The following is a 13,136-nucleotide window of genomic DNA, read 5'->3' as shown; positions in this document are numbered from 1 at the left end:
GTGGATAACCAATAGGGTTGATGAGTCCGTAGTCAGGTACTATGAGGACTCTAGTGTGAAGGATACCGGAAAGGATCGCCGGGGCGAGGAATGGGCGTATCTGGATCCGACTTGATGTAACCGGTAGAAGACTTGCATTTGGCTAGGCTTTAACCCCGACATGCGCCGGTACTTAGACCAATGGTGATGTGAGAGAGTGGTGACCTATACCCCCACCATGGAATATCCCGAGGGATGAAGGACCCATTACCAGCCGATGATGAGTGAATGAGACTTTCCTAAAGAAGTACGGTGCTATGACTTAAAGCATGTCTGCCAATAAAGACCAGCATACATAGAGTTAGATTCATACATTCATTGTTTGTCTCATACCATATTGCATTTATGTTTGTTTTGTAATCCTGCCATTTATGTTATTATAGATTTAACTGTCTTCTTGAGTTTCTTTGAAACTCATTCCTTTTGTACAATGTTTTGTTAGATTATTCTACGGGTTCCGGTATCATGATTGCTCGTATGAAGAAGCGCAAGGAGAAGAGGCATATCTCCAAGAAAGTGATTGCGGTTACGACAATTATACTGAAGATTCCGCGAGTGGTTATGCTCCGTACGATGCTTAGTCCGACCATAGAGTGGAAGCGCCCTTGTGCCATTTATGAGATTTATACTTATAGGGATATTGTCTATAAGATTGAGAACAATTTAGTTACCTATTGTACCTGCTATTGGGATTAGATTTCATTCTGTTTCTTCTCTTTTAGAACTACATTTCCGCTGGTTGTAGAGTGGGATTTCGCCTCACTTTACTTATTTGATTTAGACACTCTGATTATATTTAGTACTCTGATTTATATATGATTCATTCTTTCCTTATTTGGATCTTTGGTTTATCTGTTGCACATCGATTATTATTGTTCATGATTATGTTATTGTTTATGTGGGATGTTGATTACTTGATACCTGATCTTCGGGGCTGTGGATCACACTCTCGAGTATGCCAGTTAGGGTACCGGCTGGGAGGATGTGACACTTAAAGTCAGGGACAATAATATTTGGCCCTGAAATAGGGTTAGGACGAGAATAGGCTTAGATATAGGGATGGGCTTGGGATTGCAAAAGTTTGGCCCAGCCCAACCCTGTTGCAGCCCTAACTTCTGATAAGACTCACAATTGCCCCCTTTTACTGCAAGCCTTGACTTTTCCAACATGATAATACATCCTATTCTCTTTCATGTCCTATGTTGACTAGCTACCAGCCCCATTCATTTCTTTCACTTTTCCTCAACTAAGTCCAAAAACTTTATTAGCTTCTAGCCTTTAGATTTCTCTGTTGTTTGACTATGTATCAAGTTGGGTTCCAAGACACAAAGACTAGATGTTTTTGGAAGCATTTGGCCAGCTTCCTCCTTTGTTTCTCCCTTTGGAATTATGTATTTGATCTAGAGGCTCTATATTCTGTCTCTTTTCTTCGCTTCTTCATATATAACCACATATATAACAACATTTATTATGTATCTCTTTCTCATCAAATTTTGATTTATATATTCCTGATTTATGTGGTCGAAGCACCACTGCACCCTGTGGCAAATTGTCTCAGCTGCAGCCTTCATTCCTGCCTGCTCGTTTCTCCACACGCCTTTCGTTCTGAACGGTTTCCCTTCCTTCCTTATCAGAGAGGGGCCCAGCTCCCTGCCAGAACAAGGACAGATACAAGGGCACCTATAGTGGAGTTATAACTGTAGTGGTAAATGGATTGCCGTTTCCAGAGCTGAGAAGTAGAAACTGTTTCTTTAACTTTTACTGTGCATGCAACTCCAGTTGTAAATTTTTTTTATGAAGATCAAAAGATGTTTTCCATTGAAAAGTAAACACAATCAGATCTAGTCCAAACAAAAAAAGAAAGGTTTTCATTTTAATATTTTCACATTTGCATGCAGTATGATAGCCACAAATTGTCCTGTATTGTCTAATCCAACTGGATTAATGGAGAAATCACCATGGATGAGTTTGAAGTTTGTTGGGTTAAGCCATCTATATTACCTCTAACTTTGGGTATCATGTATGAGCAATTTGAGAGCATTTTTTTTATGTTCATATCATTATTATTTTTCTCCTTTTCATCCTTCTAATAATGATATGCCTACTTCATAAACAGGGTAAGGTTACTATGACATTGCAATGACTTGAAATAGAGTAATGCAAGGCAGCAAGGTCTCTGAGCCTTACATCCATTTCTGGTGATACTTATGAACAGTGTCAACTGAGTTTGAATTCTGGTCATCCAAGGTCCTGGTGGGCTAGTCAGATGGCCATAATGCATTTTGAGATAGTCAAGAAAGCAAAGATGTGTATCAGTCATGAGGGTTTAACAATGAAGCACCTAGGTCAGATATCCAGTCATTACTGACATTGAGTTTTTATTCTGAGCTTTTGACTTGATTTGATTTTAGGTTTGTTATCCCTAAAATATTCTTAGATTAGCAGTAGACGGATGGGAGAGAGCAGGGAGAGGTTCTACCTGCTCTGTACACTAGTGTAATGCTAATATTAGCCCAGATGTATGTACTTTTCTTCCTCCTACTTAATGCACCAAAATTTAGCATTGGATATGTTCATCTATTGGTTGTTTATACATGACAAATAAAAGCATCACTTCTCTACCACATAGTAGTGGTGGGGCCCACCTATGAATGTTGATAAAATAATTAGAGGCGGGATACCCAGTGGGTCCCACGACTGTTGTATGGGGAGAACCGTCAGGGGAGTACACTCTTCTCTCCTGATGGGGGAGATTCATCCAGGCTCAAGGTATGGTGTTTCATTTTATTTAGAATTTTTTACATGCACTCCTTTATTTTGCTACAAAATTTGTGAACCCCCCCTCCTCCCTTTCTCTTTTTTGCATGAATGAATAAATTCATTAACCAAAACCCCCAAAACGAAGAGAGAAAGCAAGAGGTAGAGCCCATTAGCAAGCAAAAAAGAACCTAGACCTCAAGAGATAGGTCCAAAGAAAGTTAACACTGTCCCTTAGCTGTCAACAATTGAAGCAAATTAACCATTATACCCTCAAATAAATATAATTATAATTTTGTCCTTACTTGTATCATTGAAAATTATAAACACCCCTATACCTTAATATTCTTAGAGAACCATATAGGTGGGTGAAGGGATTTCTTTTTCTTCGATCTTCTTCGTTCTTGTCATAAATCATCCACCACTTCTAGAAACCACAAACACACACACCCACATACAAAGGGACGGTTCGTTTTCAGTTTACACACAATGCTAGAGGAATTATTGTGAGCTATGGAAGTAATCATCAGCGTGTGGGAAGAGCTTGGTTATCTCTGTTTTCTTTTGCTTTGGGGTTTGTTATTCTCTTGTTTAATATTCAACATTGACGACGATCTTGCTTTAAAAGGACTAAGAGTGAAACCTCGTGGAAACAAAGGGGAAGAACCAAAGCAGTGAGCAAACAAAGGAGAAATTGAGGTCAGAAAGAAAAATAGATCGAACACATCTTTGAAGTAATTGAAATTAGAATTCTAGCATAAAAGAAAGAGTGGCAAAAATTTTTTGAACAAAGACCATCACAGGTTGGCTCAGTTAGTAATGACCAACTCCTCTTAGTGAAGAAGTCATGGATTTGATAGTCTATGTAACAACCCCCCCCCCCCCTCCCTCAATGTATACAAAACCTCCCTTGTACAGCCAACCAAAAAAAAAAGATTGAACAAAGAGATAAAGGAGAGAGAGAGAGAGAGAGAGAGAGCAAGAAAGCGCTTGTAAAACTGTGGCCAACAACACCCATCTCTATGTACAAGGTTCAATTTTGAGAATAAGATGCAAGTTACTTAAGAGGCATTCTAGTCATTTTAGCATACAGCGGGTGTTTTGATCATATTTGAAAAATTATTCAATTCGAGTAATGATCCTGAATGGTGACTAATAAAACAAATCTATCAAAAAAAGATAATTGTTGCCAATATAGGGGTTAGATGAGTGATAAAGATCCATACTTCTCAGTGGAGAGGTCATGGGTTTGACCCTTACAGACGGCATTTCATTTCTAGTATTAAAAAAGCACCCGTACCAAAAAAAAGGATAATTGTTGAACCTAACTCTATGTGGCGCTTAATTGATAAACCCCGACTCTATGTGGGCTAATGTCTCGAAAGCTAAATATTTTCTCTCCATGTAGCTTCCAGGAGTAATAGATGTAATTGATTAAAACACAAGAGTTCTATATGTAATTTACCAGTGCTATCTGTACACTTACTAACAAAATCTATTTCCGGATCAATGCTTTAAAAACTCACCCACTGGAAGACACTCTGTATTCCAACAACCTGAATCACAAAACCACTTGCAGGTATGTTAAGACATTATCTGACACTGTAACTTGTACAAATTTCAGATGCTTTTTCTACGGTCCAGGTCTCTGTAATCACATCAAAACGTCTCATGTAATTACAGATTCAACAGAGAGTCAACATAGTTTAGTAATGGAATATGCTTTCTTTTGCGTTATCCAAAAAAAAAAAAAAAACTATTTAGGTAGCCTTTGCAAAATCTAAATAAATTTAGTCTATAATCATCTTGTCTTTTTTTCTGAGGGTGGTCCATGCTGAAACTTTATTTCAAAACGTAAGGCCTATTTGATAGAAGTGCACAGAAGTTACATAAAATTTACAATATAAAGAATTAAATGTGAGATCTCTTTAACATGTTATTGATTTTTTTTTTAAATAATTTAGGTGAAAAGTAGAGTCTATCGATACCAATTTAAGCATCTCTTAGTTGAAGTATTAGGATAGGCACCTTTTTGGAAGAAAAAAATTGAAATCCCCTCCCCCCCAGCTTACTATCGTTAGATAAAACTTCATTAAAATCACCTATAAGGACAAAAGGGTTAAAATCACCTGTAACGACAAAAGGGTAGTCAAGAGCACCTAAGAAGGTACCAACTTGTTTCCAAAAAGGTGCCCTCCAAGGTGTCATATTTTCTTTAGCCATTGTGGAAATTTTTGCGTTTGGTTCATATTTTATTTGGATAAACAAACAGAAACCTCCCAAACTAATCAAGGAAAAGCTCGACCACTACTTTGTGGAATCCTGTTGGGTCGCGCTTTACCCCAATGCTAATTAAGGTTGAGAGGCTGCCAGCTTTGTGCTCAGACCACAATCATATCCTCTTATCAACATCCCCTCCTCACGTGGGTTTGGGGGGGAGGGGTGAGAGAAGGGATAAACTTTTTTCATTACCACGTGGCTTGGCATCTTCACCTAAATTTTTGGACTCAATCACTTCAAATTGGACTGCATGTTGAGAGGAACCCCTTGGCAGAAAGTTAGCAAATCTCTCCCGTTTTCTTCAAGGATGGAATAGGTCAGTGTTTAGTATTGTAACTAAACTCTTTGAGAAAATGACCCTAGGAAAGAAATAGATGCCCTCGAATCTGAACTTGTCCCCGATTGGAAGGTCATCTCTGACAAGAAAAATGTCTTGTACTAGGTGCTTAATGCTGAAGAATGGTTCAGTTTCAAAAATCTAGATCCCTTTGCATCTCGAATAGGCAGAAATACCAAATTCTACCATCTCACTTCTAAGATTTACCGTCATAAGAGGAGAACTAAATTTATTGAACACAATGGAGTTACCTTGTTGGAACCTCAAAGTATTGTTGCAGCCTTCTCAAAGTATCTACAAATCTCTTCTCCACCTCCAACCCTCTAGACTGCACTTTTGTGGAATGTCTCTTCCCCACCCCCTCCTCCCCAACCCTTCTTATTGACCCATATTTGTTGGAAGGGCTATCGGCACCTCCATCTCTTGAGGAGCTAAAAAATGTCATATTCTCCAGGGACCCTATAAAGCTCATGGGCTCGACAGGTTTAATGCATATATTTTTTTTTTTGCTTGATATCTTGATTTTGCTCAATCTTTTTTTATTGATATCAACCTACCATGGGAATTGGGGCAATAAATATACACTAGTATGGTTCATCCCCCACCCATCCCCCAAAAAAAAAAAAAAAGATAACCGAAAAGTAATGATGAACTTTAGGCCCATAAGCCTATGCAACATGACATATAAGATTCTAGCCAAGACCCTTGCTCTTAGACTTAAACCCTTGCTCCCTAGTTTCATTTCTCCACTTCATGAAGCTTTTGTCCCCAAAAGGGAAATTAAAGAGAACATATTTTTGGCCCATGAGATCTTTCACTTTATGAACCATACTAGGGGTAAAGTTGGCTTTGTGGCCCTGATACTCGACATGTCTGATGACAGAGTGGAATGGCAGATCCTTAATTGTTTATTCTCTTTTTTAGGGTTTTACCAACATTGGTCCAACTTGGTTCACAAACTAACAAGTTCAACCTCCTTCTCCGTTAAACTCAATCGATGTCCATATGAACGGTTCGCAGGAAGTCGTGGGCTTAGACAGGGTTGCCCCTTTAGCCCATATTTGTTCCTTCTTATAATGTACATCATGTCAAGACTCCTCAATGAATATCAAAACTTGAATATGTTCAAAGGGATCAAAATTGCTAGGCTTATTCCAGAAGTCTATCACGTTTTCTTTGTTAATGATACCTTTCTTTTCTGCCGGATAGAGAAAGACGATGTGCTAATTGTTAAAGCAATCCTCGATTAATTTTCTGATATAACAAGACGAGATAAACTTCGAAAAAAGTAGAGCTTTTTTCAATAAGAATGTGGGCCGCCAGGAACAAAAAAAATTTCTTGTCAACTTTAGGTATTTTCGAAATGAAGAAAGATTTAGTCTACCTTGGAACTAATTTGATCTATGGAAGATCAAGAACAAAGAATCTTAACTTTCTTCTACAAAAATTTCTAGTCATTTTGCTTCTTGGAAAGCTTCATCTCTCTCCTTTGTAGGGAGAGTTGTGCTAATTAAATTTGTCTTGCAACCCTTGCCTCTCTACCATATGCAATTCAATTTCCCAAACAAGTCTCCAGGCAGACCGACTCTCTCTGTCAAAGTTCTTGGCTTGGAAACTCCACTAAGGAAAAGCAGCTAATCCTAGTCCGCTGGGACAAATGTTGCCTCCCAAAACACTTGGGTGGCCTAGGTTTGAAAAAAATGGAAGACATTACCAGCACGCTATTCCTAAAGCAAGGATAGAAGCTTTTGACAGAGCCACAAGCCCTTTGGGCGTTTACTATCAAAGCAAAATACTTCAAAACCAGCATTTTCAACCCTAGGGTTAGGAAGAAAAGTGGACATTGGCCATGGAAGAGCCTATGCAGTATCATCCCTGATCTAGAAGGAATGGAGCTGAGACTTTCTTCTAGTAATACCCTTTGCAATCAAATGCCAAAAATGTAATAAAAGATCACCCAAACGAAACCATAGTCAACCAAATGGCTCAATACATCACACTCAATAGGGAGTATCTCTCAACTTTCAATTTAGGTAACACACTACTTTCCCACTTGTCCCTAAATTGATTTAATGATAGTTGAGTATCACTCATCCCATCCAATGGCGTGTTCTCTGTTGGGTTGACGAGCATTGCTGAGACAAAAGTACCCCTCCAATGTTAATGTTTTCACTCCGTTGTGGAAATATTTCTAGAAATTACCACTACATCCAAAATTTAAATCTTTCTTTTGGCGTCTCTTGAATGTAGAACTGCCAGTTAAGTCAACTTTTTTCCAATGGACTGAGGTGCACATTGACTATCAATTGTGTGTAGATAAGGTAGAGACTCTATAGCATGTTTTCATATCATGCGAATGGACCATGGGAATATGGGCGGCGGGACCATTAGGTCTGAGAACAAAACACCTATCCCAACAGTCAATCCTAAAATTATGCAATTCCCTCATAGTTGGTCGACACCAATTAGGCAATGATATTGCTCAGTAGTTTTTTTCTGTTTTTATTGTCACATGCTATTACCCATGGATAGAATTCTGTGACTATTAATAAGCAAAAACCCAACCCCCAGAAACTCTTAGCCAATATTACCAGGTGGCTAAATGAGCTTAAGATTAGCCCAATAAAAGGGGTAACAGGAATGAGTTGTAGTAATGTTAATATGGCTTATGTTGGGAAGGAGTGTTTGTGTGATGCTTTGAAGAATGTTAATGTAGTCCACTCACCTACATTATTGTGTGCAAGGGTATTTAACAAATTTCTAGACACATTTGGTTGGAGTGTGGGGATAGTCAGCAATGGGAAAACTCATCTTCTCAAGAAGGAACAATAGAACATGGAAGTGAGCTGGAGGCTGTACTACAAGCAGTAAAGGAGGGATTAGACCAACCATTGGTAGAAGCACTAAAAATTGTACAAGTATGGTGCAATGTTAATGGCGTGCCAAATCTCTACCCAAACCGAGTGTTAACATGGCCTTTGGTCTTAGTTCTGATTTTACTAGACATTCCTACTAAAGCAAACACTGTCTCATTTTGTAATTTTAAATCCCCCATGCTTTTAGTCTGTTGTACTAATATATCTAACCAGACAATCACTAGTAGCAGTATGACTAAAGTAGACAACATGTAACTATCTTTTTGCACTTTAACGAAGTTTCTCTTTTATGATCAAAAAAATTAGTTGAAGTATCAAAACAATGGTTGGAGGGGAAATGCTAGTGATACAAAAAATAGATTGAGATTAGGGCTACCCACTAGTCAATATTCTTTATTTTTTTCTTCTTTGGCATATCACACATTCTTTTATTTAGAATAAAATATTCCCTCTCTTTTTTCTTTTCTATCTTTTTTTTTTGGGGGGGGGCAAGGGGGTGGAATAGACGATCTTTTTATATAATGGGACGGGGGCATATATAATATGTCATTAGGCAGAATCCAACCCACAACCTTTCCACTAAGAGGTATTGGTCTTAACAACCGAGCAATTTTGTGATGGTTTGAACCCGATCTTTTGATCAATCCATAGGGGAAGTCAAGGCCAAGACCTACTTTGGTCGATTTTACCCAATTTGGATCTGATCGATTCAATTTTGATTAGATTTCCCACTTGTATATATAGCAAAGAATATAAAAACCAATATATGCTTTACAGTTGATCCTTTTAGATTCTTGCACTCAAGTCCATTTAGTTTTGGATGGAATGCAATAGGGACAGAGTAGGATTCAACATGGGAGCATAATAACTTTTCTATCAGTTGTCTTTACCCTTAGAAATTTTCTCCAATAAAGGGGGAGAGAGAGGGGACAAGTGTCGAGATTTCACACTAGAAAGAGGGTTAGATGACCAAAAAAGAACAAGAAAAAGGGCCGAAGGGCTTTTAAACGGGGGGCCTCGGCAGAGCTTCGTCGCGCTGAAAATAATATACACCGTTGGACTTCCAAATCTTGTTACTATTCTTGATTTGGGCATACATCTATAGGGATGTCAATATCAATATCCCCACACTAGCAGACCCCTAGTCTTTCCTAATGAATAGGCACATTGTTCTTATGGGGCTTAAATCCCTTTCGAGATTGTTCCTTTTTAATATTGTTCCTTTTTAATATATTTTTTAAAATAAAAAGTTATACTTAGTGAAAAGCTTTTCACCCCACTAAAAGTTTTAAAGAACAGGAACAATCAAAAGAATTTTCATTGATTTATTAGAAGTATCAAAAGAAAGTTATGTCCTGCAACTAAATTTGCCTTCCCTTCCTTTGGAAACCTGCCTGCTCTAGAATCTAAAGTACTTCGCTTGGAATTTAATCTAATCTCATCTGAATCTTCAATAGTAATATCCCCTCTGCCTGCAAAGTTCAATAAATTTTCATAAAGCAGGAAAGAAAATGCCCCATGTCATGTTACTTCATCTTTCATTACCAAACCTTTAATTCTATGCATGTACGGTTACTCTTTATTCTTCACATAAATTATATGTAGTTGGTTCCTTGGTTCTTTAATTCTCCACAAAAAAACTAAAGAAGAGCAATGGCACTGTTTTACATTCATGCTGTCCAGCTAATGCTGTCCTTTTAAGTACGAAACAGAGTTTGATAATGGAAAAGATCAGCACTTGGAAGTCTGAATCAGCAGATTCCACCCTGAACAAATTGTTGATCCGACATATGAGACAGACAAAACTATCAAAATCAAGTTTTTCTTGGCCATTACCAGTTGCCCATGATGAACAGGTTTTCACCTGAGCTGATTCCATTAGCAGAATCAAATAGATTAAGGTTCTTATACTTGTCCTCTGAAATTCTCTGTTCAATTGGATTTGTGAAAACTAACCCAGATCCTTTAATTCTGGTTTATGGATTTGGTAGAAATAAAGATTTCCAGAAGCAATTGATGGGTTCTGTTTCTGCAAGTTAAGAGATTCATACTAATTGAAGGCAAAGCTAACAAAAAGAGAAGACTTTGATTGGTTCTGAGAATCTTATTCATCCATCCACATGTCTAACTTTTGATCTTTATCTGGTTCTCATTCTTTTGAGATGATTATCTATTTTTCTGTTCTCTCTTTTCTGAGTGGATTTTTGGATGATTCTCTAATCACAGGAAAAAGTGAAAAGGAAAAGCAGAGAGATAACCAACCACATCGTCTATGTGGATGGCTTTTTACAATTCTTTGAAGAAGCTCTACAATGGAACGCGCGAAAATCACATTTTGGTAAAATGGTTTGCAACAGAAGCTGTGCAGTACCAGCTTGAACGACCACCGCTCCTTCCTTCTCCACCAAAACCGCCGCCACAATCCTATCGTACCCGCCGCCGCCGCCGGCCGCCACATAATCCACCAGCGCCGCCTGAACGGGCCCCAAACTCGGGTTATACGCCGCCGATTCTCTATACGACCCTTTATAGATCTTTCCCTCTGCGTCCATGAGCGAAACACCAGATGGGCAACCACTGTATGGAGCGTGTGATTGGTTCGCTGCTTCCAACGCTGCCCATTTTAACCTATCCTGGTGATCTGCAACATCGCCGTTGCTGATGATGTTTCCGTTCTGGTGGTGGCGATGGTGATGGTTATCGCCGCCGCCGTCCTTGTCGACGAAAACGAGAGAGTTGTTGTGTGGCTCTAATACCAAAGGTACATCCTTTTCGAGGAGATCGTCGGGGCCAAACCGATGAGGGAGGAAGGTGGAGAGAAGCCGGAAAGAGAAGGCGTCGCCGCCGCCTTGTAGATGGGCTTCGCCACCATTCTCATTCTCGGTGGATGTGATGAGGATCTTAATCTCAGAAGCACCACGAATCTCTTGCAAGAACTGGCGACAATGACCACAAGGAGCTGCCGAAACTGCAATATATTTCAACTGGGTCTCACCATGGATGGCAGCGTTGGTCACCAGAAACTGCTCTGCGTGAACAGAATGGTGCAGGGGAAGACCGGAGAACTCGAGGTTTACACCGAAGAAGATCCGGCCATTTGAACCTAATCCAACAGCTCCCACATGGAACTTAGAAATCGGAGGCCTTGCCAACTTCTGGGCTGATTTCACAAGACGTGAAAGGAGTTGCAAAACAGACAATCCTAACTTTTTCGCCATTGATTCAACTTCCTCTGCTTCAATCACAAATTGATTTTTCTCCATTTTTGATTCCTACCTTCTTCTCTCCTTGTCTTTCTTCAATTGATATCTCCTTCAAAGGCAAACACAGATGAACTCTTTATTCAAGAAGACACAGACAAATGAATTGGCTGGTTTCTTACTGTAAAGGGTTCCAAATCTTTTGTTGCTTTCCCTAAATAATTGAGACTCTGGATTGGATGAGAGAGAGAAAGGGGTTCTGGTTTTTATAATTTTCCTTTGGAATGGGGATTTGGGAGAGAGAAAGATAGAGGGTTCCCTGAAATGTGGAGAAAGAGGAGGGGGAGAAGCAGAGAGGGAATTGCATGGTATATATAGTGGAAGGTAGAGAGAGATAGAGTTACAAACAAAGGAGAGTTCATTTAATGGTGAATAAAATATTGTAGAGAGAGAAAGAGGTTCTGTTTGGTTGCTTGAGGCATGGGGTATGCACTGTATTATTTGGTGGGGAGCAACTTTATTTTATTTTGGATTTATTATTATAAAGTTGAAAGGATGAATGGCATAGGATACTATGCATGCATGCATCCATGCAACCAAACAGGAGGTTAGTGGAAGTAGACTAGGACAAAAGTTATGCCATCAATATTTTTCTTTTTCTAGAACATTGCATGAACAATCAATCTCTTAGGTGTCTCATCAAAGGGGATGCATTCAAACCCTAATAACCCCTAGTTTCTTTATATATATATATATATATATGAGATAAGGGAGAAATAGACAAGCTTCAACCGGTTTGGTTAAACCCAAATCAATTCAGATTAGGTTAAACCGACAAAGGCAAGGTCGGTCGAACAAGTACAAAGGCTGATTAGCAAGACGAATCCTATATATATATGAGATAAGGGAGAAATAGACAAGCTTGAACCAGTTTGGTTAAACCCAAATCAGTTCAGATTAGGTTAAACCGACAAAGGCAAGGTCGGTCGAACAAGTACAAAGGCTGATTAGCAAGACGAATCCGATAAGACTTGTAGTCAAAGAAAATGTATTCAATTGGGACTCAACTATCTATATTTGAGTAAGACTCGTTCACTAAGAAGTGAATTGCAGTCAAAACAATGTTTGAATCCCAATCAAACTCGTACATAGAAAAGCTATAAAAGGGTAAGAAAATACAAGAGAAAGGTATACTGAATTGAACTATCACTACTCAATACTTTATTGTTCATTGCTTTCTTGCCTTCCTTAATCGGAAACTTTCCTAACTAGATCGTTGGAGGTGAAACTCGACCACTCTGGTCGAGCTCATTCATGCAGGTTCATTCGGTTGAGGAGACGTACTTATAATAATCAAAATCATTGTATTTTGTTTCATAAAAACAACTAAAAAGATGGTATAAAATCAATTTGGTTGAACACATAACCTCTCCGCTGAAAAGTTTAGATCGTACCACTCTACCAACCCTACATTGATATTTAGTTGAATGATTGTAATATGTAGATTAGCCTTAGAAAATGTATAAAAACATCATGAGTCATGGTTTATACATAATCTTTTATCGGAGTAGGACAATCATTTTAATTCTACTGTGCAAATACTATACTTTCGTATATAAATTTTTTCTACTTTGATCCACCAGAAAT

General features: G+C 38.6%; 1 protein-coding gene across 1 annotated transcript; it reads right to left on the bottom strand.

Moving 5' to 3' along the window:
• Positions 1 to 9,869: 9,869 nt before the first annotated feature.
• Positions 9,870 to 11,850, bottom strand: LOC149011578 (cytidine deaminase 1-like). The gene has a single exon (XM_089162177.1). The coding sequence runs from the start codon at positions 11,550 to 11,552 to the stop codon at positions 10,560 to 10,562; it is 993 nt and encodes a 330-aa protein (XP_089018303.1). The 5' UTR covers positions 11,553 to 11,850; the 3' UTR covers positions 9,870 to 10,559.
• Between the last annotated feature and the right edge of the window lie 1,286 nt (positions 11,851 to 13,136).

This window comes from Hakea prostrata, chromosome 7 (genome assembly GCF_041222555.1).
Source record: "Hakea prostrata isolate BN-2017 chromosome 7, UWA_Hpros_2, whole genome shotgun sequence".
NCBI classification, from domain to species: Eukaryota; Viridiplantae; Streptophyta; class Magnoliopsida; order Proteales; family Proteaceae; genus Hakea; species Hakea prostrata.
The sequence above is the reverse complement of the archived record's forward strand: the minus strand, read 5'-3'. Positions and strand labels throughout refer to the sequence as shown.